The sequence below is a fragment of the Python bivittatus genome, unplaced genomic scaffold, assembly GCF_059951505.1.
Source record: "Python bivittatus isolate LINGU-HERP-01145 unplaced genomic scaffold, Pbiv_v1 ctg000690_np1212, whole genome shotgun sequence".
Classification (NCBI taxonomy): domain Eukaryota; kingdom Metazoa; phylum Chordata; class Lepidosauria; order Squamata; family Pythonidae; genus Python; species Python bivittatus.
In genome coordinates, this window is record NW_028277096.1 from 6,692,323 (window position 1) to 6,719,129 (window position 26,807).

Genomic DNA, 26,807 nt, shown 5'->3' on the forward strand with positions numbered 1-26,807 from the left:
ATGACGTACCCCAACCCAGGGGTCCTCAAGGCAGCCATGGGACATTACTTGACAGAAAGTGCAAGGACAGCACTCGAAGCTTTGGAACCGGAAGAGGAAGTAATAGAAGTAAGTGTGGGAGGAAAAGCTGAAGTTGAACCAACTCTCCCTCTTTACTGCAGTAGGACAATGTTTCTCAACCTTGGCAACTTTAAGATGTGTGGATGCTTCCTAGAGCTGAGAGGGAGTGACTGGACCAAGGTAACCCAGTTGGCTTCATGCCTAAGGCAGGACTAGAACTCCTGGACTCCTGGTGTTTAGTCTGATGCCTTAACCACTCTACCAGATTGGCTCTCCATGTAAACTTACTAAGGGCTTATTCCCTTTACTGGCTTAGCTCTCCATTTGGTCAGTAGCTTACGCCAGTGTTTCTCAACTTCAGCAACTTTTAAGATGTGTGAACGTCAACTCCCAGAATTCCCAAGCTAGCATGCTGGCTGGGGAATTCTGGGAGCTGATATCCACATCTCTTAAAGTTACCAAAGTTGATAAATACTGCACTAGGGGAGGAAAAATGAAATACATGAGTATAATAGGAACGTCTCTTAGCTGTTTCTGCTAAAGAAGACTCAAAGTCAATGATACCCAAACCTTTGGGGCTTATGAGCTCTTTTGAGATTTTTGGGTGTGTGATGGGTGCTCTCACAAAATGCTTGCCATAGCAGCTAGCCATTTAACGTGTACCCATTCACAAAAAGGCAAGATGGTGAGGTTGCTCTCTATCCACACCATCTTATCACCCCCTACCCCCACGTTGCTCCCTACCAGCTCACCTTTTTCTAGGCAATTGAACATACTTCCAAACAAACCACTAGGATGTGGCCATATACAATTTTTATTTGATAGGAAAATTAATGCAGCCTATGTGGGGAATGAGAGCGGGGGTTTTTTACATTTAAATATTTTATTGGTAAAGTATAACAACTAGAAGATATGATGAAGTTCAACCAAAAATATAACATTGCTAATATGATCAAAAAAGAATATATAAGATAGTGTCATTTGAAGAAACTAAAGATATATCCAGAAAGTATTAATATAGAGCTAGCTCAATCCTTTAACATATTAAATCTAGCCATATAGACCATCTGTTGCTCCACCTTCTCAGTTTTAATGCAGTATATTTCTGTACAATGATATTTATGTAGTATATTTAGATTCCTAATATTGAGAGGTGTTCTTATAAAGATGCTATGACTGAGTGGTTTGTTGTGTGGGTGCATATTGGATTTTATTTCTATTTCTTTAATTAAAAGAAACTGAAAATGTTAAAAAATTAGGTGACCCTGGGAATCTGATGGAAGCCAAGCAATTCCCTGAAGAGTAGCAAAAGGCATAAATATGGTGGGATTTACTTGGGACCAGGAAATAAAGATTTTTCCAGACAAGAAATGTCTGAAAAGTAATAAAAATTTGTACAGTGCCAATAGCCAAGTTAAACTATGACAAGGGAAGACTGGATACTCCGAGCTTCTTGGAGAAAAGATGAATGAAAACATATGGTGAATACAATACTCCGGCTTGGAAAGGAGGACCAGATCAAACCGAATGGATCAAAGTATACTGAGTATATTCTTGGAGATCTTAAAAAGTTACTGAAGCAAAAGACTACCACTGCTTGCTGACTTATACAAAACAGATAATGAAAAATATGCTTCCTCTGTGGTTTTTCTCTTCTAGATGGGTCCTGGGAAACAGATGCCAGCTGTGGGACCCAACCAAATCCTGGATATGCCACTTTTCACCAAGATCCCATTCCTGCCTGGCTCCAATACCATGTTCTACACAACAAACTTGGGTGAAAAGGTGAAGAGAGAATATTAGCCACAGAACTTTCCAAACCTGTCTTTGCCACAACTCAATTCTGCTTTCAATAAAATGTTGTTTAATAAAGCATGGACAGAAGAACCCATTTTATGGGGCATGAAAACTTGTAGAAGTTTCCCAGTGTTATTTTTTTTTTAAGTAAAACCATTCTGAGAAAGAAATTCAGAAGTAAAAGTGGGAAAGGATCCTTATTTCTTCTCTTTCCTGGCACTTTCCCCTCTCTCAAAGCTACCGTTCTTTGTAAAAAACAGTGTGACAGTACTTCTGCATGCTTTTGTACTTACAATTTTGTCATAGGTTCTTTCCTAGCATAAAATTTCCTAATAGTATAAGTCCTCTGAAGTCACTGATGGATCAGAAGTGGTGCTTTCCCCAAATGGGGTCCCAAGAGGTTCTGAGAAGTTCAGTCTTTCTTTGATCTGATCACTCTTTTGTGTGTCTTTCAGCTTTACCAGCCATCAGCTACTTTTGATCTGAGTGATCCATATTGTAAGGTCATGGCCCCCAAATACAAAAGTCTTCATGACCCACACCTGCGTGCTTACTACAAGCGTAAAGACAATCTGCGGAGACTGAAAAAGTCTGGCCAGATCACTGACAAAAACAAAGTAAGTTTGTTTCCATCCCATCTTCTACTAAAGTTTAAAGCAACAATCAGTAACATGTGAGAAGAAAAATTAGATCCTGAACTAACAGTGAGTGGTAAATGTCACAGTTAAACCATCTTAAAACTACAGTACTCTGAAGTCTATTTGTGATGTTAAATACAAATTTTGAACTTGCAGCTGTGTCAGTGAGTGCCTTAGATGTCTACATATTTGTGCAAAAATAGGGGACTTTCCTTGTCAAGACTCAAGGGCCTCTTTTATTCTTAGGAGGAAATCGTTGAGAGATTTATGTTTTCTTCATCTCCTAGCTCTCAAAGAATTCTTGAGAGTCCCAGGTTTTTCACAGAGGGACTTAGTGTAGGATTCATTGCCACAGTCATGCAATCTTGCAAACAGATCCAGAAAACATGCTAACACATGCCAGTGTTTTTCTGCCCATTTCTGATATACCTGATAGCTATTCATGGCTTACAGATTGAAAACATTATGTACGTTGATGCCTAGTCACTTCCAGGCATTTTATCCATTTCTCTTATCCATGTCACTTACAAGCCCGCACAGTTGTGGTGTGTGCCCTGTGGTTTTTAGTATGCTTTACTCAACGATTTTGGGAAACAAAGTGGTTACGCAAAGTTATTTTCTTTTTATGTTAGACATATGGATGTATTTCACACTAATCTCAGACATTTTTAATTTGGCTCAGAATGACATGCAAATACATGAGCAGGTGGGCACAGATTCACCTTTTCAAAGAATCACTCTGCATTGCCCTCCTGCCCATTTCACCATCAGTTAATTTTCCCTTTCCATGTTTGATCAGTGAATGATCCATGTTCATTTGCACAGCAATGAAGATTGCTGCCTTTAAAAGTGATACCTAACTCTAGAGCTAATTTCTTAAGCTACAATCACCTCTATTCTCTATATTAGCATCCTGGGGGAAAGCATCCTGGTGCCTTTCAGTGTTATTGGACTCCTGCACAGAACATTTGATGGTCTTACCAGCCCCTTCAATCTCTACGAACTGTGACATAATAATGCATATATGCATAGTTGTTGCAAATATCAAATGACATTTGGCATGTCTGAATGTTCCATTGCAAATATGAATCCAGAGGTTCAGTAGCACTTCTGCATACGAAGCTTATCACATAGATATGCCTTAAGCTATCAGTGTACATATGTAGTATTAAAATATTTTGATTCCGGATTAACGCTATGATCCTATGCACAATTAGATTGCTTAAATTCCAGTGAAACATAACTATGTTCAAGACTGGAGTGTAATAAGGAAGTAGATAAAATGATACAACTACTTTCAAATATTTTGGAACATTTATTTTGACTATACTCTGCATTTATTAATATACATAAATTAAATAACTCAAAATCACTGTCAGCTTCCAGTACGAATGACGGTTCCTGGAACATCTCATGAAACTTCTCTGGAATCTCTCACTGGACCAGGAAGTAGTGAGAGGCATACAAAATATATTAAGAAAATAAGATTGCCATTTTAAATAGACAAATTATTTATCAGAAGAAAATCCTTGGGACTTGCTTCTGAGTAGAAAGCCTAATTTTGATTAGGCTTCTCCTGTTATATTTCTGATGTTACTGCGATGATAAGCATTAAACTAGCCTGGTTAGCCTCTCAATACAAGCTGCAGTTGTCTCCCCGTTCGTTACTCAGGTTGTCTGCACCCTGAAGGAATTTAATGAATACAGACAGTATTTGACCTCCCTCAAGCTGGAGTTTGAAAAACACTACATGAGAGAACAAGTAAGTCCTGGAACCACTTGGAGTCTCCTCCTGTACTAACAAGGATGTGGTAAATATAATTTCTTGTTTTAGTATCCATTGAATAGGATACTATTCAGAGAATCTGGTGGGTATGGATCACAGGAAGAGTGTTGCTGGGTCAGGCCCTCAGTCCATCTAGTTCCGCTTTCTGTGTCACACAGTGACCAGCTAGACACATTTGGGAATCTCATCAGCTTGGATTAAATGGCAATGACCCCTCTTTGATTGTCGTTATCCAGGAACTAATATATAAAGCACGCTGTCCATAATTCAGGAGTTAGTAAATAGCTATCAGTGTTAGTAGCCATTGATGGTCTGATGAATCTGTCCATTTTAAAACCATTCAAACTGGCTGCTATCATCAGTCGTGCTGGCAGTGAGTTCCACAGTTAAACTATGCACTGGATGAAAGGTAGTGATTTGAGGTTTGTTGAGGACATAGAGGCGTCTTTCTATTTTCAAAGACAAAGCTATCATTTCTAGGATTTTCAAGGAAAGGAATTAACTAGGTTCAGTGCGAGTGGGCATGAGAAAAGGAAAAACCTTGTTACATACTGAGAAGCATGGGAAAAGAGAGTGCTGGATTTTATTCTGGGTAGATATCAATTCTGTATCAGTCTCCCACCCATTCAATGGCTGTCAACTGAGTGTAATGAGTACCATTCTGGAATTAAAGTTTAGTTCTTCTTAGCCATATTGCTCAAGACTATGGAGAGTCTCCAGACTTTCTGATTACAATCTGGGAGGAACCTGGCAAGAATAGTGTTACATCATAAGGGTTCCTTGGTCTCAAGCCAGGCTACCATGCAGCATTATGATACCATTATGGAAATGGTGGCAGCATCTTGAGCAAACTCTTAATTTCATCACACACTTTCTGGTTTCTAGAAAATGCTGGAGAAACAAGTCACCAAGCTGCAAGACTCTCATGTTCTTCCAGAGGCTGCAGAAACCTCAAAATACCGAGATTGGCTATTGAAAGAAGAAAGGCCTACCATACAGGAGCAAGAAAATGTAATGAGGAACAGGTAAAGGACACAACAGAGAGGAGGGGCATTTGTACCTACAGTTCTTTTTTCTAACACTTTGCTGAGTTTCCTGAGCAAATGTTGCCTGAGGTAATTGTGTCAGTTTGCTTAATGGTAGAGCCAGTCCTGGATCATTGCTTGAGATGAACTTGTGCTGTGAATCAGCACTCTGGCATCCCATCTCTTTCCTCTTCTTTCACACAGAAACTGTATCTTGTGTGTTTTGGTCTATGTGAGGAAATCCCCACCTCTTTCCATTTCCAGTGATATCACAGAATCACAGGTTCTTGTAGTCCAACCCCCTGCAGCAATGCTCCAACCATCCCAAGCAAATGGTTGCCTGGCCTTTGTTTGAAAACCTCCAGTGATAGAGCACCTGCAACTCTAGGACAGAGGCTATTCTACTGCTTAACAGCTCCCATAATCAGGAAATTCCTCCTTATTTTGAGTTTGGATCTCTCTCTGTAAACCTAAGGCTTCTTGTCCTACCCTCAGGCACTAATTCCTAGGCCTTCCCTGTGACAGACGTTCAATTATTGGAAGACTGCTATCATGTCTCCCCTTAGCTTTCTTTTCTTTGAACTAGACATATTCAGTTCTTTTAACCATTCTTCATAGGATTTACCCTCCAAGCCCCTCCCCATCTCTGTTGTTCTTTTTTGTACACACATTCACACACCCCAGTTTCTATTCTGATCTAGTTTTGTTTCTATAAGCAAAGGTGGGGAAAGCATCTTCAGTTTACAATGTCTGACTGAGGTACATATGCATACATCATATGCTGATGTATATATGTGTGTCTGTCTATCAGACATAAGATTTAAGCTCTATATGGATTTTGCTAACTCTTTTTATCTCATAGAAAACACATCTTAAGAAATGTTTATAACAATCTTCCTTGGAATGTGTTTCTTTGCTTTATATACACAAATAAAATAAACTAGCCCCATTCCTCCAACCTCCACTCAGTTCAGTCAGATGGTATTACGCAATAACACTAGAGGTTTCTAGTTGGAGCGTTTACCCACCAGCTAGTGCTTTCGGAAGAGGGAGGGTAGCAAAATTAGAATGATAAACCAATGCCTTTGCCTCTCTCAGGTAGCTCACCCAAAATCAGGGCAACACCATTTAACAGTGGCTTGGAACAAAAGCCATAGATGCAAGATAGAGATCAGCAATGGGGACAGCAAAATGTGTGCCTGTATTGTACTTTCTGATTCAAGGAGAGCTGGATAACATTTGTAGTACAAAAAAGCCCTTAGGTTATATTCACAGAGTGCATTAACCACAAGCTAGCCATTGATACTTTAGCCTTCTGTATTGTGTGAGTCCAGCTCATGTGATTAGCTTATGGTTCAATGTCTTTGCAAACTCTTCAAACTGTACAAGCTTTGTAAATAAACCAGGGTTATAACCATATGTAAGCATGTGTGAATGTAACCACAATATTGTATTAGCAATGTAGAGGCCAAAAGAACAGTTTCAAATCTCAAATTTGCATTGATGTGGAAACACTGTGGAAACAATGGACATTTACTTCCGTAGCAATATTTTGTATTACTCTGGGATCATCTACAGAGCTGATCTCATGATATCATCCATTCTTGGGAACTGTCTTGATTTATTTCTGACTGTGCTCTAGTTGATTGGAAACATAGCAGCACAAGTATTTTTGTTTATAACACTGCAGTCCAATAGACCTTGTGGACCATCCATTTTCTCTTTGGAAGGACTTTTTGCCTTGTCCTGCCTCCTAGGTTAAAACCAACTATTTTTTCCCCTCTCCCTACACAAATACATGGAAAGGTTCAGTATTCTGTTCCTGGAGTTTATATCTTCCTGTATGTGTTAATTATAACTTGTCTCTCCTTCTCTCCCAACCCAAACAATATTGCACTGTGCAACCATGATGAGAGGTATTGGGACTGTACAAAATTTTTTCACCTTCACAGGGGCTTTTTAACTCAACAAAGGAATGGTGATTTGGCAGCCAGGAAGATTTTTGAAGATTTTGATGCTTTTGTTTATAATTTATAATTTTTTAATGTGATTTTATACACACATACACACACACGCACACGCACACGCACACACATATACACGAACACGGCCATCCAGACCGTCCCAGACCTAATTTCTCTTTGTAGTAACCATTCAGTTTTTTTTTTTTTTTTTTGCAAATTACCAGACAGATGCCCACCCTGGGTGGGTACTATTTTTGTGTGGAATTTGGGTGAGAATATTTTTATTACTTGAGGGCTGGTGGTAGCTTAGGGTGGAAATAGTGGTGGCGTGGAAATGGTCTGTAATGACAGATGCCCTAGTACATTCCTTGGCAACCATCAGGCTCTATGCTTAATCTGATATTTTAAAAATAAAAATAATATTTTAAAAATACAATTAAGAGATAAAGCATTGGCTTCAAGCATCGGCTTAGTTCCACATACACCCCAGAAAATAAAGAAGGTGGATGTCTACCAACCAGCACGTTTTTGGAACTGGGCTTGCCTGTTTAGAGAAAAGAAAATGGTTTGCTGAGCAGATGGAGAACTTTCTGGGGAGTAGAGAGGGAGCAATCTTATCAGGTTGCCAGTGATGACTGGTCATTAGCCTTTCCCATGAAAGGGCTGCCATTTTTGTGAGAGAGCCCTCAATATGTTCCCCACATTCCATATCTGCCCACTGACCCACAAGAGTGAATATCTGTCAGTCCTATAAGGTAGGCCAGACCAAGAATCAGACACCACGTCGACCTAACACCATTTTTATTAAGATTGCCTATAGTAACAGAATCTGGAAAGTATGAATGTGCTTCCTCTTCTTCTTTTATATATCATGTGAATTAGGGGGGGTGCCTGTCTGAGAGGTTTTTGTAACCCTCCCCCCTCATCTGGGTTTCAGCAATGTTTATCTATCCATTGCCTTGGTAACGGATGCCCCCTCCATCAAGGCCATCCTCTTTACTCTCTACCGTATCCCAGGGTTATATTCCAAAATCTAAGAGAAGAGAATGTAGTTTGAATCTCAGACGACCATTTTTAACCTTTTAATTCTTCATATTTCTTTTCTTTTTTAAAACATGAAGGTATTTAGAGCTGATTAACCAAGAACTGGAAAAACTTGAACAGCTTGCTGAAGAGAACCGCCGCCTCAGCTTGGCTCAAGACGACAAAAAGAAGCAGGGGCTTGAGAAAAGAAAGCAGCTTCTGCTTCGTAAGAAAATGGAAGAGGTAATACGGCTGGGGCAGAAGGGACTAGGAAAAGCTCATCTATCACCAGTGCTGAATGTTAGATGTTTTCCTATATCACATACGCACATGTTCGTTGTTTCTTTGTTTTTAAGCCCTGCTTCCTTAGGAAATCCCTGTTGGCTTATCAAATGGAATACCTCAGCCTACAAAAATTCCAGGAGGTTCAGGCACCCAAATTCCAAAGGGATAATACACCAACGACTGAAGTTTCCAAAGAGATAGCATGTTTCTCCTTTGGAGCAAAAATTACCTTGAAGAGATTTGTGGCATCCTAACTCACTGTTTTTAAAAGTACCATGTTGTGGTGCACAAAAGCTCATGATAAAAATAAAATTGGCTAGTCTTAAAGGGCCGCTATTCTCTTCTTTTTCACATCATTTAAGTGGGTGTTCCTGCAGGCAAACTTTCATTTGGATGTCCTTTGCCCTACTCATTGTCTTAGTGGGAAAAAACTTGCAAGGGAGAAGCAGCAGGCAGATGGGAGAACTGCTGTTTTTCTTCCCCCTGGCCATGGATTCTTCTCTGCTGAAGGCCTAGAGACCTGGAGGATCAATGTTAGGACCATATGAGGTTGCTTGCCAGATTGTTCATCACTTTCCAACTGGCTTTGCTAACAAATTTTATTTAAAAACAAACAAATTGTATTGTCGAAGGCTTTCACGGCCGGCATACGATGGCTGGTGTGGGTCTTCCGGGCTGTGTGGCTGAATTACAAATTGTAATTCAGGATGTGGCTAATGATGGACCCCCCTTGGTTTCAGGGCTAGGGTTTCTACAGCTCCCAACTTTAGCACAATACATATTTTTAAAAAGAAGCAAAAATAGTATTACACAATTTTTAAGGAAAAGGAGTATTATGGAGCTGTCTTCAAATTTTGCAATGTCACTGTGAGATCATGGATACTGTAACCCATCACCCCACACAGATTAGAAATGGCTTCTTATTCATCAACCTGTATGTATTTATTTGCCCTTCTGGTTGCTAGAAAGGAAGGGGATTTCAGGAGGAATTTAATTGAGCTACCAAAGGCAATAACTCTTTACTACAGTTTTATCACGGGCAACATCTGAGCTTCCCAGATTTTTCTGTTTGACCAGTGTAACCTGGAATGCTGGACTAGAAAGTTCCTTAGTCGGGATATGGAAGACATTTCAAATTGGAACCACTTTGAATTCAAAATGCTCAATTTTTAATTTGAAGCAGCTACCTTGGGTGCAAAAAGAGTTGCTTTGGATCAAGTTTTGGTCATTTTAGAAGTATTTTGAGCTTGAAACAGATTGCATGGGTTAGATTCACACAATGCTAATTTAAAATGTGGTTGGGGAATTTATGGCTTAGCCACAAACCAAGCCACTACATTAATATATAATACGGTTTCTTTGGACAAAGTATATTTCTTTACATAGCAATTATAGTTTGTTAATCTGGATTTGGTATTCAGAACATTTTGGGAATACCCTGAACATGTTGATAAAAGACAAAGAATTCTTCTAGATGAGTCTTTGAATGTATCTTGCCTCTTTCACTGAATTTTGGGGAAGGCCAGATGGCATCATTGTTCACTGGTAATCCTTCTATTTTCCTGCTTTCTTTTTTTCTTTCAACAATAAATTAACTAAGGAAAGAGACATGGAATAATTGAACAATGCAAGTATTGGATATCCCTCTTCAAACTCTGTGGATCTTTAGATATGTTATTTATTTATTTATTTATTGAACAGTAGCTTATACAAAGAGAAAAAGAACTAAGTAAAGCATATACAATGTTATGAGGAGTAATCTAAAAAACAATATGAATAAATATAAAAGCAACACTAACAAAAAAGTCAGAAAGTTGTTCATAGTTTCCATACATAGTAAGAGCTGACAAAAATTACACCTGATGCTATTAACATAATGAATATACTGTGCCAAGATTTGATAAAAGGGTGAATCTTGCCACTGAAAGTTCATTATTCTAAGTTTATCAGTATTTTTTCTAATAAAGCAATACTTAAAGCTTTTTTAATCCACAAGTAAATTGCTAAATTTTCAAGAAATTTCCAATGTTCTTCAGTGATTGGTTTTGCTGCCAAAAATAAGTAAACGATCAGCTCCTTATTTTTAAGTGAACTGGATTGTGTGAATAGATGCAAGAAGTCTAGCTCTGGAGAGCATTCAACTTGTTCTGTAATTATACTAATTTTGTTCAAAATTTTGCACCAGAAAGGTACTACCTTTTCACATGTTTACTGCATATGGTAAAATGTTTTGTGTACAGCCCCTCCAACATTTTGAAGAGCGATTAGGTGATATGTATGCTAATCAAGCAGGGGTTAAATGCCACCAGTATTACATCTTAAATTGCAACTCTTGGACAGAGGCAGAAAGAAAACCTGATTTCCATAATGATTGCCATTTTGATTCAACTATTGGGTTGCCTAAATCCTACTCATCTGGCTTATGCATTTCCCTCTTATAACTATGTTCAGGGCATCCCAACTTGTTAATAAAGAAGTTTGTATTGTATCATTTTCCTGGGAAAAAAAGCTTTAAAGTGAGTTATTTGTGGCTTAGTTGATATACTACAAAGCAGTAAAAGTTTAAAGTGCCAGTTGTAGGTAAATGTGGTTTTTCTCCCCTCCATTTTAAGGCAAAGTCTATAGGTATATGGTCCGTTAAAGGTATGGGTGCAATTTCCCCTAGCTGCAGGTAATTTTAAAAGGTTTTAGATGCTCCTAGACCTTTAGATATGTTAGACTACAAGTCCCAGCATTTCCAGCCAGAATATGTAGGACTTGTAATCCAATGCACTTGGGAGGCATTAAGTTGGGGAAGGCTATTACTCTAAACTGTCTGGAAGGATCCCAAAACTCAGTAACAACAACCATCTTGAAATGAGGGCGCCAGAGACAGATAGCAACTGATTCCTCAACCTTTGCTTTCCAGGAATGGAGAAAAAAAGAAATGACACTTTTAATGAAAATTGGTGATGATGTTAAACGAGAAGCAAGGATTGAAGAACAGAGGCGGAAAAGCAAAGAAGATAAGCTGAAAAGGGTGAGCTGATGCAGGGAAAATGGGTAACTTGGTGACATGAAACTGAAATAGCTCCTCCCATGGGCTTCCTAATAGTCAAATTCTGCTCCGCCTGGGAAGCATCGCTTAGCACTTTTGGGGTATTTCCAGATGCAAATCAAGATGTTCCTTCTGCTTCCTGAATCAAATTAAAATGGGCCTATTTAATTCACAGGGACATAATTGTGGTCCCCCAACTGCATTGTGACCCCCAAAAGCCTTGTCACCAGTTTGCAATGTTTAAGTTATGAAGCTCGCAGATGACACAAAGGTGGCAGGGGTGGGTCCTCCCCTTTAGAGGAGAGAATGATTTAAAAAGATGCGGATAAACTTGAACAGTGGGCTGAAATGAATAGGATGGAATTTAACAGGGAGAAAGGTAACGTTTTGCATCTAGTTAGAAAAAATGTATTACTATAGAATCGGGAGAGGGAGTGGGGAACCTGACTTGGAAATGTCAGGTAAAGTAATTGTTCCACTGTACTCTGCTCTGGGCAGTTGTTCATGAGATAGGACAATAATTTGTTGGTCCTTTGACTCTTAGCAGAGTTAGATTCCTGGTAAATATCAAGATAATTGAAATCCCCTATTATCCCTACTGCATGCCTCTTTGAAAGACTGGCCATCAAAGCCTCATTTGTATCTGCAGCCTGCACAGCTGGTCTATAATAAACTCTTACCACAGTATTGCTTCTGTTCCTCTCTTATTTTTTCTTACCCAAGTTGTTTCGAGAGGATTTCCATGCTCTGATTCCTGAATTTTCTCAGTGATGCCTATCACATCAGATTTGTCTTCCGAGCTGGATCTCTGGTTCTTTCTGTTCATTTCCTTTATTCCTATTTCCTACACCCTAGCCATTGGGCCTTTCCTTAGAGCTCTTGGGAGTGATTCTGAGATAATGATCCGGCTCTCCTCCTGGTCTCCTTAGAAACAAGTCATGCTAGAGAAGAAAATGGCACACCACCTGATGAAACTGCAAGAGCGATTCCAAAGAGAAGGGCTATTGCCCTCTTATAAAAACTTCCCTCCAAGCACGCTTGAAAACCAGAGCCTGTTAGATAAAAAAGAAGGTAAGAATTGGAACGGCTACCTGTTCTTTTCTCTTGCTTGGGATTCTTCTATATTTTGGGTTCTGCTGAGTCCTCTCTACTTTTGGCAAGCATTACTGACTCCAATTTTAAGGCAACCTAGGGCAGTGACCCCTGATAGGCTTCTTTGGACTTATCTGACTAGCTGTGGGCAGCACTAGTCCAAGCAGTTCCCTGTGGCTGAATCTAATGGCCATTTGAATCTTCCCACGGTGCACCAGAATTATGCCAACTCAAGGGATTGTGAGAAATGAATTATGCCAACTCAGGGGATTGTGGGAAATAAGCAAGGCTATTTGAATTTGATACACAGCACCTCAGTTCAGACTCACTTTTTAAAATTGGGGCAGGGCAGAAGTCTGCAGTTCTCAGATTTCCTTTATATGTACAATTAATAATTCCTTCCCATTCCTCTTCACTAAGCTGGCTTTGCAACCCACTTTGGTCCATATCCCCACTGAAGCCAAGCCCAAATACAGGTAGTCCCCAGGTTAAGAACACCCAGGTTACAGACAACCCATAGTTAAGGACAGAGCCTATTGTAGCAAAATTCAAGTTAAATACATAATAGTTCAAGTTCATAATACAATGCTACTTATACAGTATTATACAATAATACTATTCTGGCTTACATACACATTCAATTTAAGGACAGACCTTGGGAATGGAACTCCTTCTTAAACTGGGGACTACCTGTACATCTAATAGAAACAAACACATTTTCCCCCCTTGTTTCCATCTCTGCCCTATATATAGAGCCTTTCCTTACCTGCACTTAACCATGGCACAGACATGACCTGGCAACTCCTTTTTTCATTTTTCTAAAATGAATTTTTATTAAAAGTTTTTACATAGCTAAAAGACAAATACAGAAATATATAAAGAAAAAAAAAGAAAAAGAAAAGAATAAAGAAAGAAAAAGATAGTTAAAGAAGCAACTTCCGCCCTTTTTTACAGCAGTTACAAACACACTCATTATCCCTCCTCCCTCCTTAACATTACAATAATCCCTTCAGTCCCTTTATTCAATATTTTTTTCAATCATCAGATCTAGAAATCACCACTTCACTTTTTTCCATTTTCAGCAAAAAGTCCATAAATGGTTTCCAGTCTTTTATAAAAGCATTTATTGTCTTATCCTGACCAAACAGGTCAGTTTTGCCATCTTTGCTAGTTCTGCCATCTTCACAATCCATTCCTCCATTGTGGGTATTTCAGTATTTCTCCATCTTCGTGCATATAATAATCTTGCTGCAATTACCATATATAAAATCAATCCTCCATAAGTCTTTTCTAATTGACTATCCATAAGCCCAATAAAAAGGGTTCTGGTTTCATCTCAATATCCATCTTCAAAATTCTTTGTATCATATCTATTTTCCTTTTTTTTTTTTTTTGCTTTTTCACAAGTCCACCATGCACAGTAAAGTGTCCCTTCATGTTCTTCACATTTCCAACATTGACTAGAAGTACTTTATACATCTTAGATAATTTATCTGGTGTCATATATCAGTTGTACATCATTTCATAAAAGTTCTCTCTTAAATTATAACACAATGTAAACTTCAGTTCCTTTATCCTCATTCTCTTCCACTGATTCATCTGTATATTATAGCCAAAATTGAAAAGGATTTTTGCTAAGAATTTTGGCAACCCCTATTTTTTAAATAATATCCTCACAACATTACCTTCATCCCCTCCCCTCCAACTCATCCCTGAGGCAGCCTTAAGTCAACTTTGTTTTTCTCATTTTTAAGTGGTGGTTTTCCCCTTAAGTAGGCAACAGGTTTTGGCATTACTATGGTTCACCAACCATTCTCCAGATGATGTGGTCAGATAACCCCTAGAAGATGTGAGATCAGGTAGCTCCTATTGGCCATTCTGGGTTTATATGAATACAGATTATTCCTCCAATACCCAGACACTGTTCTCTGAGCTTATTCTGGTTGGGCAGTTGGATAAGCCAGTTATTTCAAACCAGACTATCCGTCTTAATCTGCAAAATCTCTGAGCCGATCCCTAACTCAAAGGCCTGGATCAGTTGACCAGCTGTGATGATGGTGGGGTTGTGTGCCGAAGTACTGTAAGTGAATGAGAGAGAAATAGCTGTCTCTCTAGCACTTCATGGTACAACCCTACCCATGACTATAAGCTGCTTTTGAACAATGATTCAGCACTCTTCTGAAATAGTGCTAAATCTGTGTCCAAAAGGCTATGAGCTGATAATTGGGCTCCTTCTTCATATGAGTATAGCACTTTTGTGGAATAGCACTAAATCTGTATTAAGGTCTTTTTGAACATAGGTTTAATGCTCTTCATGAACAGCACTAACCTGTGTCCAAAAAGAGGCCTACTATCACTGGATATCAGCTAGTGGTCAGATTCCCTTGGAATGAACCTATGCAAAACCCTTGCATAGAACCAGAGGTCAAAATTCACCTCTCCACTAGTCCTAGCCCATATTAAGGATAATGATTAACAGATGGTTTTCCACTTGCTGGTGACATTTGGTGGAAGGGTAGTCAATATAGCCAGGGTAATTAACCAACCCCTATCTTTAATGTGCCCTCTGCATTGTAACTAAGGATAGCAACAATTGCCACTATTGTAATTGTGTCAAGTTAGTGATTGCCAGTTGGGACAGCAAATTTTATGCTGGCATAGTTTTATGCTGGTTCAAGGACTGGTTGTGAGAATGAGCCCTTAGACTGTAAATATATTTAAACTGTTCTGTGGTAAAACAACAGATGAATGGTGCTGATGGATAGTCACTCTCACCAGTGATGGTGAGAGACAAATACTGTAAATGTGGAAATCCTACAGAGCCTTCCTCTCTGATACTGGAAATCCCATTAGGGATTTTTCTGCTTTGATGTATGCATCTTCTACTTTAGATGTTGATCTTATTTTTTTTAAGCATCCATCTCCAAGGAAAGTACAGAAGACATTAGTGATCCCATGGAGTTGGAGAAGACATCAGTTAGTCTCCCTGATAAAGAATCAGAATTTTCAAAAGGTACGTTTCAGTTTTGTGATGCAAGAAAAGAGGTTAGGAGCCAAGCTGGAACAGTCAGTGTGGGGTCTTGGGTATGGAATGAGAATTGCTTTTCAGCAGAATCAGCCGGATGAAAGGGGTGGAAAAACTAGTTCAAAGCTGAGGATATGACAGGCCTGTTACTAGAAATGGAGCCTATTGCAAAAACTCCACGGGGTGAGCAAAGGATCACTGTAGGTCAGGATTTCAGAAAATGAACATGGGTGGGAGGTAGGAACATGTTTTATGCTTAAAACATATCCATACCTCTAACCACATTAATTATCAGAAATTTTGACTATAGTCATGTTTTAAGAAAGGTGTCAGCTGCAGGGGCCAGGGTGGGAGGAATTCATTTCTGGTTCATTAAGTAACAGTGTTGAGGGCTGCTTTTTAAGCTGGCCAAAGAAGCAATGGAGGATGTTACAGACTTAGTGGCTTCATTCACCTATCTAAACCTGGTAAGGATTTTGTGCCTTAGCTTATATGAACACAGCCTGTTTAGTTAGTTGATGGTGCAATGTAGTGTGCCAACCCAGAAACAGAATTGATTCAGTAACTGGATTAAATGTGGGGTAAACATGGCTATTAAGCCATAAACATGGCATACCAACAAAATGATTGTTTACATACAATGTACAAAGCCAAAGTCACATTTTGGCTTTGTGTGATGTGCAAACTCAGCCATATACACATGGCATCCCCGTCTGTTCATCCAGATCTATCCATAGCAACCTGTTACTCTACCAGATGCTCACTCAGCTTCTATTCAGGTAGAGAGAAAGAGAAGCTCTCCTCCCCCTCATTCTGCATTGCAGAAACCATGCAAGCTCTTGAATCTCTGTTCCTACTCTCATCATTCACTTGGCCTAAATCAGGAAGGCAGGATATGTGCTGGGAAAAGAGTCTGGTTATAGGCTAAATCTAGCAATATTAGCTTTCAGGAACGTTCAGCAAACCTCTCCTTCAACTAGAAGCACCAGAACTAAGGGTGGGTTCCACAGCTCCCCAAATGTGATTGCTCAGTCCCACCTCTTTTTTTCTGACCCCTTCCTCCTCACATCCCAGGAGACGTGACTGTGCCCGAGAGCCAGGTATCACTTTCCAAACGAAAAAGTGATGCAAAATCTACCCCTCTGGCCAGCTCTGAACTGAACACAAGCAAGTTTGCCGCTTCTCCAGAGGTAAGATGTGTCTGATGGAAATGAAAAGTCTGCAGCTGAATAGTGTGAATTGGATGGATAGCAGCAGTTATGTACCAGTGGACGGAGGGCTCAGTGTCTGAATCAAACCAGGCATAAGAGCTAGACAGAGACATTTTGGTGTTCAAAATGCAAGGGGCAAGGGCTCCCCTCTGCCACTACTGAATAAAGGGCTATGAAGAGATCATCTTGCCTCAATTTAGAGGATTACCCTGTGTTAACCTGGCTAATCTCCTTTGCATACCTTTGCATATATTTTCTGCTCCCCAAAAGTGTCTTGTTGCTTGAAGCCGTCCTGTTTCAAAATTAATATTACTTAAGGTACTGAAAGTAGAAACAATAAGCAAAGTCCAGGCCTAGATTCAAGTCCCAAAAGTTCAGCACCAGCAAAATTTACCTTCAAGGTGCCGTCATATCCAGATACTCAACTGTTGAAATCAAGGGACTAGACTGAGCTGTTGCAAAAGTTGTTAGAATATCTGATTGCTATCAGAAAGAGGCTTTTAAACCTGTATCTAAATACAGCTGGCAGTTAGTCCTGATTCCAGAATCTGAGCTCTTCAGAACCAATAGCCTACTCCTACATAGATTCTACTTCTCTAGGTACTCTTTTGCCCAATAGAAGCAAATATGTGTAGCTCAGGGTTGAACTGTGGGGTCCTTGGGGTTCTCTGAGCTTGGTTGTTTTCTTGCAAACATTTCATTACCCGGCTAGGTAACAACTTCAGTGCTAGAATGGAATGGGATTTGCTCTCTGTTTATATACTGTGGCACCTGCCAGTGTTGGTGGGAGTGTGGGTTTTGTTTTGTTCTATTTTTTCCTCTGGTAGTTCCTTGATTAAGGTATTGTTTACTGCTTGTATGTCTGGTGGTAATCTTGGTGTTAATCTCTGCCTATCTGGATGATGATTGCTGGTGAGGAGATGTTCTGGTCTTTTGTTTTCCTTTCTATTGTCTCTTTTGAATAGTGTGTAGCTGTTGTTTATCTCTATGTGCCTGTTGATGGCTGCCTTGTCTGAATACTGACTATTCAGTATTCAGTAATACAGACTATTACAACCACATGGCATCTCCATAGCACACAGACCAACCAAAGCCCTCCAAAACATCTTAAGCAAACCAAGAGACCCAGTAGCCCAAGAAGAAAAAACAGGAGTCATCTACAACATACAGTGTAAGGACTGTAACAACCACTATGTAGGACAGACAGGCAGAAGGCTTGGACAGACTTAACCATAGTTTCAACTGGGAAACTGTCAGCATCTTAGACCAAGCTAGATCCAAAAATGCAAGGGAATTCTTGGAAGCTTGGTATTCAGACAAAGCAGCCATCAACAGGCACATAGAGACACACTATTCAAAAGAGACAATAGAAAGGAAAACAAAAGACCAGAACATCTCCTCACCAGCAATCATCACCCAGATAAGCAGAGATTAACACCAAGATTACCACCAGACATACAAGCAGTAAACAATACCTTAATCAAGGAACTACCAGAGGAAAAAATAGAACAAAACGAAACCCACGCCCCCACCAACACTGGCAGAACATATATATAAATAGAGAGCAAACCACATTCCATTCTAGCACTGAAGATGTTACCTATCCGGGTAATGAAACGTTTGCAAGAAAACAACCAAGCTCAGAGAACCCCAAGGACTCCACTCTTTTGCCCCTCTGCTCTTTGGCTTTTGCTGGGTCATTAAATCTCTGGTTTGGAATTGGAGTCTAGTGCAGTGTTTCTCAACCATGGCAACTTTAAGATATGTGGACTTCAACTCCCAGAGTTCTCCAGCCAGCATGCTTCCTTGTTTACAGGATTGCTCCATTCTTTGACCAGTAGAATGACTAAAGCTGGGCTGCAGAAATCTAAAGGATTTTCTCTTCGCTACCATCTTGTGGTCAACCCAGAGCTGCTTCTCTTTCATGAGAAGTCTATAGCATTGAATAAAAAATGACTTGCTTCTATGAAGATGTATATCATTTTGTACAGGTAGTCCTCGACTTACAATCATTTGTTTAATGACCATTTCAAGTTACGACAGCACTGAAAAAGTGACTTACAACCGGTCCTCACACTTACGATTGTCACAGCCTCCCCATGGTCATGTGATTAAAATTTGGTCACTTGGCAACTATCAAGTATTTATGACAGTTGCAGCATCCTGGGGTCACGTGATTGCTATTTGCAACCTTCCCAGGGGGCTTCCAACAAGTAAAGTCAATGGGGGAAGCCAGATTCACTAAACAACCATGTGATTTGCTTAACAACCATGGTGATTCACTTAATGACTGCAGCAAAAAAGGTTGTAAAATTGGGTATGACTTGCTTAATGACCGCATCACTTAGCGATGGAAGTTCCAGTCTCAATTGTGGTTGTAAGCTGAGGACTACCTGTATTGTTAAAATGTTTTGTGAAAGACTTTTTCCTCCTGGGTCACAGGCAGGTATGTCCTGCCTTTGTGGTTTAACTTTTCCAAGTATCAGTACAGACAGTCCCCTACGTATGAATGGGTTATGTTCCAAGAGGGGTTTGGGGTTTTGTTCGTAAGTCCATTTTGTTTGTAAGTCCAACCAAGTAAAAAGTGAAAAAAAAGGAGGCAGGAGGCAGGGCAATGGTGTGGGCAGAGGAGCCCTGTCTTCTGCTGCCAATGCGTCGCTGGGTGAGGCTGGAGAGGGAGGGTGGCAGAGGAGAGGGGAGAGGGGGCAGAGGTGTGCCATAAACTAACCCTTTCCTGCCTTCTCCTGCCTTTCAGGAGGTTGGAGGTTTGGGTTGGAGTTGGAGTTCCCAGAAAAGGTTAGTTTACGTGGCGCCCTCCGTCACCAGGTGAGGCAGGAGAGGCGGCAGTGGCTCTTTGGGTGAAGAATGAGCTGGTGGGGCATGCGCACTCCATCACCGGGTGAGGCAGGAGACTTCCACCCCCTCTCCCGTCCTCTGCCACTGCCCCCTCTCCTAGCTCACCTGGCGACAGAGCGCATCATTTCTGGGAACTCCAACTCCAGTGCAAACCTCTAACGCAGACGGAAGGCGGGAGAAGGCGGGAAAGGGTTAGTTTGTGGCACGCTGCAAACTAACCCTTTCCTGCCTTCTCCCAACTTCTGGCTTGACTTCTGGTTCTGACTTCCAGGTCCATCCTGTTCGTATTGGTGAAAATCCGCAACACAAAAGTTCACAAGTAGGGGACTATCTGTACTACAATATTTTCTCTAGAATAAAATGGAAGATAGGCCATCCTTTTTCATTCACTTCCATTGTCTGGATTGCTTGCTTGCTTGCTTTATTCATTCATTCATTCATTCATTCATTCATTCATTCATTCATTCATTCATTCATTCTTTCATTCATTTAAATGTGGCGGCTGCCTGACTCTGGATAGCTTACACTTTAAAAAATTACAAACCATAAAATAGAGAAAAAGGGTAATAGTGGCCAGGAAAAACATGCAAAGCATGCTAATGAAAGAACTGAAGGGCTCAACATCCACCCCACATAAAGGCCTGGGAGAACAGCCAGGTTTTCAAGGACTTTTGGAATAACATGAGCAGAACTCTGTGACAGAGAAGGTGCATTTCCTTGATTGACACTGTTTAATCGAAGGGATTTGGAGACACCCAATTAAATTGATGGTCAGAAGAACCATGACATACTAAAGAGTTAATGTATAGAATTATTGGTCGTAATAATTGGCCTTTACATCATTCAGAAAGAATTTGATGGATTCATGCAGGAAGAAGTGGAGAATTCTAACAATGGCTCCAATGAAAACAGCCTGTGGAATTCACTACGATCAGAAATGGTTGCAGATTTGTAGGGATAGGGAGATAATTCATGGAAGACAAAGCTGTCAGTTTATCTAGCAATCAGGATGGCTGTACACCGTCTTCAGATTAAAAGGGAGCATGCTTCTGAATTACCAAACACCAAGGAAGGCTCAGGAACCTGGTGACAGCTGAGAATATAGCAACCCACAGCCCAGGATGAAATGGTCATTCAGGGCAGTGACCAGCTACTGAAGGGGAGCGGGTGGGAAGGATGAATCCAGTAATTCATTGGAGATGTTGCTAGACTGGAATGAAACATGGTAGACTAGCTACTCAGAAGGGCTTAAGATGGCTCAATGAAACCTGTAGTAGTGGGGTGTGATTTGGGATGTGATTTGCAGTGATCTGGGAGTGTATAGAGGAAATCTCTGTTCTTGCAAACAGGGAATGGTGGGTGGCCCATACTGGTGATAGGGCAAGATGAAAGTGTGGATCTGGCCACCTTGTAATACATAAGAGTGGAGTCATAGTAAACTCAGTCTTTCTTTTTAAGCTCTGTTAGGTAAGATTGGGGCTGCTTAGAATCTACTCTGAAGGTGAAATATTCAGTTAAATGCTCCCATCCCTAATTTTTAAAAACATTTTTTTTTAACTTTGTAGCAAGAAACCTCTCTTGAGAAAGACCTGCATCAAAAGGGAGGCCTTTACTTGGAGCCAGGTAATCAGTGACCAGTCTCCTTCCACAAGCCTTAAAATAAATAAGATGGCACAGATTGCGGAGTTTTCTGCGTCTTTTGTTGCAATAATGACATACTGTTAAGTGGGGGAGGTTTCAGTTCTTTGTAGATGCTGAATTTGTGGATAGATTAGTTGACTGAGGCCAAACTACATGATGTAATTCAGATAAAAAACTGAACCTTGTGGCATCCTGAAAACTGAAAAATTATGATTCTCACATAAATTGTTGCCCACTTCATCAGCTGAATAAGGCTTACATATGTTAAATCAGGGATATCTATGGTTTCCATGATTAGAATGAAATCAGAAGAAATAAAATATAGAAGATAGAGGCACTATAGGGACAATTCCCTGGACTGATAAGTGACAAAGGGCTCCAATTCTCACTGTGTGAAATTGCAAGAATCTGTTGCACCTAAGAGGTTTTTCCTAAATAGCAGTTGTCAGGAAGCTAATTATTGGCTCTACTTTCAATGATTAATTTCCCTTTGACATCATTCTTTAATATAAGCTTAGGTCTCCAGTTTGATCTCAGGGTATGAAAAGTATCTGCCAACTACAAATATTCAGTATTCAGACCTGAATCAGGAAAGATGCTTTAGTTCTAATGTGGGAACATTTAGTCAGATCAGAATACTGCATGTCTCTTCTGCTGACCCATTCCTTAGCATTCACCAATCTTCCTGCCTTAGCTAACTTTATTTGTTAATTTCTTTTTATTTATAAAAAAATGAATGGGAAACCAGCATACTGCAAAGCAAAATATCACTTGTATTTCCAACAAAGCCTCTGAGCCAGACTTGAAGCCCAGAGAGGAGGCCCTGACCAGAATTCTGGAGGCCCTGATCAGAAAGCAATCATTGCAAAACTATTTGTAAAATATATAAATTATTTATTGCAGTATTTATATACTGCCTTACTCCACCATGTCACCAACACGCAGTGCTAACACAGAGAAAGGCAACCTACATTTTTAGGATCACATACAACCTATAATTTCTTTTTGAAGCCTCCAGAATCCCCTCCAACCGCAGCTCTGAATTTCAGGTACCTGACTGCAATTGTCAAAATTCAGCAGTCTAGTATCCTGCCATTGTGACTCAGGAAACACATAAAATCTGTAGCTGTAAGCCTCAAAGAGTACTGAATACAGGGGAAACTCCTCTCCTGGCCCTCTGGATGACATACTTTGCCCTTATTTGACATGACATATTTCTCACCTCTTCCCAAAACCAATTGGGGTGGCCTCTAGCCACATTTTGCCACCAAATAGTCAGTATTCATAATGCTGTAGCTGAGGCCATCATATGCCCCATGGAGAATATAATTCTCAGCTTGAATGGCAGTGTTAATAATCTTGCTGTTGATTGGATCCTGAATGCAAGTTTGCAGTAGACAACCTTTTCATGACTCTGAATTGCCCTTAGGCTATTAAAGCTCTGCCATTCATCCCATTTTAATGCCAGCCTTTAGCAAGAAAAAGGACCGGTGTTTAATTCCCACGTCGGGCAAATTTTCTTACAACTCTGAACATCCTTTATTTGGCTCAGGTTTGCCACCTGCTATTCCTCCAGGATGCTCAAAACAACTTCCAACATCATAACCCCATTCTGTGAGATAGGTTATGCTGAGCGGGAGTAGAAATGTGAAGTTGGATTTCCTATATCCACCTGTAAGATTTAGCTCAGGGATACACAACTAATTTGGGCAAATCCGACTTTTGCATCACATGCTAGGATTGGCGCTTCCCAAAGTAGGTGGGGCCAGGACAAAAAATGGGCCAGCCAAATGGATGTGGACAGAACAAAAACTAAATTTTATTTAAGTAATGTTAAAAAATAATGTAATATAGACACTAATATTATGCTCTAGATATTTAGTAATTTCTCTCATCACTTAAAAATTAAAATTTGGTGACAACTTTTGGGAAGATTTCAGAGGGCCACATTCAAAAATTTTGGAGGCCACATGCTGACCTCAAATGTGTACATCTTTTAGATCATCATTCAATCACATTTACCCTGTTTATTCCGTTTCAGCTACTTTAACCTGTTGGGGATTTGGGACTGGGATTCAGTCTGTTTTGGAAAAGTCTGAACACATTTGCAGTATAATAGTCCTTCATCCAGGACAGTCTCAACCTTCAAAACCTTGATTTTCTGATGTCCAGTGTAAACTTCTGGCTTAACTGGATGTAATTTCAGCATGGTCTCTCTCACTCAACCTTGCTACCAGTGATGTGCCTTGCTTCTAGCCCTCTTCCTGATCTTTCCCAATCTGTTTTTTCTCTCCTGTTTTCACTCCATTGAGACGATCCTGACTTACTTACTATTATCCTCTTTCAGCAAAATCTGAAAGTTTATATTTTCATGGCTTTTTGTTCAGCCCTTATTATGGCTTATCTCTCTTCTGATTTTTCAGATGTTATTATGTCATGATTAAATTTCTCAACCTGCTTTGTTTTCTCCCCAGTGGTTCCATTTATTTATCTGTGTAGCTTCTTAGATAATCTGTATCGAAACTTCTCTTCCCCTCTTAAAAAATTTTTTTTGCTTCCCATATGCTCCCTTTTGGTTATTTTATTTTCAGCATTGCCGTATGCTGATAATTTAAATTTACTGGGCTCAACCTCATCCCTCCACTGTCTTTTCCTCTTTCTTTCTTTCCTCTACCAAAATCTCTCTAAAATCATCGGTAAAAATGTCCTTGTTTTTTTTGCAATTCTGTGTTCTTTCCCCCTCTTTCTACACCTAACCTTCCCCATCCAACTAGGCAGGTTTCTAAATCCTACATCAGATGCATTCAAAGAAGGTATTTCAGATCTTCCCTTTAACCATCTCCTATTATTTCCTTCCTTCCTTCCTTCCTTCCTTCCTTCCTTCCTTCCTTCCTTCCTTCCTTCCTTCCTTCCTTCCTTCCGTCCCTCTCTCTCTCTCTCCCCATTTCTCTCCTTCCACACTCAAAAAGAATCAAGTACATAATCATACTTTTTTTTCCTCTTCCTTTCTTACAAACATGGACATGTAATGGAGGAAGTTAAATGGGCACCCAGCATTTCATTTTCCTCAGAAGGCTTCAGTGTTTCTCAGCTTTGGCAACTCTAAGATGTGTGAACTTCAGCTCCCAGAGTTCCCCAGCCAGCATGCTGGGAAATTCTGGGAGTTGAAGTCCACACATCTTAAAGAGTTGTTAAGGTTGAGAAACAGTGCTCTAGATGATTCCATGTGACTCCTTGGATCCTGAGGCCTTCTGGGAAATCAAGCTGGTGGGTATGATTGCAGCTTTGTTCTGCAGTGGATCTAGACTTTTTTGAAGAATAAAACAGCAACCAAAAAAAAAAGTTGTTGCCTAGTAAGCAAGCAAGGGGTGTGTGTGTGTGTGTACGCATGCAATCCTGCCTGAAGTTGCAGAGAGGCCCAGGCCATTTCCAGCTTTGGAGGACCTTAGCCATAGTAAAATTTAAAAATTAGAACATAGAAAAGCAAAATAAGAAAAAGGGGTGAATTGTAATCTGAATATTTAAGTTTTTTTAAAAAATTAACAGGTATTTAAATTTGAGCCCCCTCTTTTAATCTGGGTTCAGGGCAAATGGCTGTCCTGACTGTTCATTCTCACTGGTTTTATGTGAATGAGGAAGGCTGAAAAAGGAAATGGGGGGGAAAAAGAGGCTAAGAAAATCAATACAGACAATGGAAGGGAAAGAGCCGGGTTAGAGTAATAAAGGGGATGGGGGGCCAAGAGTGCCCCCTAGGGCTCCTTACTACCCCCAATACACTATGCCCCCCTTTTTTCTCCCCTCTTCATTCACACCGGTATTTTGCTCTCATGCAACTGGGTTCACGGAACATCCTTTACCGCCCAGAGACTTTGGGAGTCAGGTGGCATATCAAATAAATAAATAAATTTTTAAAAGCCAGTTACTAACAGCAGCTGCATTCAACAACGTGTCAAACTGGTTAGGGTTTTTGTGGTTTTAGCATGTCAGATGAATTCAGGCCATTAGTTAGTCTATGATACAATGTATTGTACAAGCCTAGACAAAGGGTTAGTTCAGGAATCAAATTAAGCATGTAGTGTGAACACAGCCGGTGTGCCTCTTGTGTTCTGTAATTGCAAGTCTATGAACAAGATTTGTGTTGTTCTTTTTTCTTCACGTTTCAGATTAGGCCCACACTTGGTCTCTCATAGGCCTAATCTGAAATGTCCAAATTAATCCAGACCTAAATTTGGATTAATTTGATTTAAATCAAAAAGCTTAATTAACATTAAATATAGTTAGTATGATGACTTTACTGTTTGTACCTGGTCATTTTCTCTTTCTTTCATATTAAAAGTTATAATTTGCTAACAACTTTTAGAGGTATTTGATGCCATGCTCAAGATTTTCAGAGCCTTCGCTTGTGCATTTCTCCTTTAAAAGCTTTATAATTAAATCATCATTGTCTCATGCAGTGAATAGTCCCAGCCGTGAGAAGTGTAATAAGTAGATTTCTTCTCAAGTCCTCCTATCTTAGATACCACCTCTTGTCCTCTGCCACAGGTGAATCTATTCCTCCTCAAGTTGGCAGCAGCAAAGTTTCCTTCTCTTCAGCCAAGGGTGTTGTGTCAGTGACCAGCACTGTTAGTAACAACCCATCAGCAAATCTTGGGTCTGGCATGACAGGAAACAAAGATAAATTTCCAACCTCTGCTTCCGCTGCATGTGTCAGCAATGATGGTGGAGCATCAGTCTGTGGATCAGCTGGTTGCGGAAGCAAGACTTCCTGTTGTGGATCAGCTGGTTGCGGAAGCAAGACTTCATGTTGCGCATCAGCCGGTTGTGGGAGCAAGACTTCATGTTGCGGATCAGCTGGTTGCGGAAGCAAAACTTCTTGTTCTGGATCAGCTAGTTGCGGAAGCAAGACTTCATGTTCTGGATCAGCCGGGTGCGGAAGCAAGACTTCATGTTGTGGATCAGCTGTCTGCGGAAGCAAGACTTGCGGATCAGCCAGATGTGGAAGCAAGACCTGTGGATTAGCCAGATGTGGGAGCAAAACTTCCTGCTGTGGATCTGCTGGCTGTGGAAGCAAGACTTCCTGTTGTGGATCTGCTGGGTGTGGGAGCAAGACTTCCTGTTGCAGATCAGCTGGGTGTGGGAGCAAGACTTCCTGCTGTGGTTCTGGTTGTGGAGCAGGAGGAAGTTCCAGTAACAGTGGCAAGACTGCATGCTGTGGATCAGCTGGGTGTGGGAGCAGTAATGGAAAAGCTGGTGGTGGTTATGATTCAAGTAGCAGCAGCAAACATGGAACAAGCAGTGGCACCCACAAGCTCCTTTTCTCATCTTCAGGTGGTAAGTCCTACCCCATAATGTAGTCTCATTTTCTGG

General features: G+C 40.3%; 1 protein-coding gene across 1 annotated transcript in view; it reads left to right on the forward strand.

The window, feature by feature from the left end:
• FSIP2 (fibrous sheath interacting protein 2) overlaps positions 1–26,807 on the forward strand; it is a 60,463-nt gene continuing 33,656 nt past the window's right edge. The window contains exons 1-12 of the mRNA XM_088152557.1: positions 1–108; positions 1,720–1,845; positions 2,313–2,474; positions 4,168–4,257; positions 5,167–5,306; positions 8,392–8,536; positions 11,487–11,597; positions 12,545–12,686; positions 15,622–15,720; positions 16,807–16,922; positions 21,365–21,422; positions 25,983–26,771. Of these exons, the coding sequence (XP_088008683.1) occupies positions 1–108; positions 1,720–1,845; positions 2,313–2,474; positions 4,168–4,257; positions 5,167–5,306; positions 8,392–8,536; positions 11,487–11,597; positions 12,545–12,686; positions 15,622–15,720; positions 16,807–16,922; positions 21,365–21,422; positions 25,983–26,771 (2,086 nt within the window). The remainder of the gene's footprint in view (positions 109–1,719; positions 1,846–2,312; positions 2,475–4,167; positions 4,258–5,166; positions 5,307–8,391; positions 8,537–11,486; positions 11,598–12,544; positions 12,687–15,621; positions 15,721–16,806; positions 16,923–21,364; positions 21,423–25,982; positions 26,772–26,807) is intronic.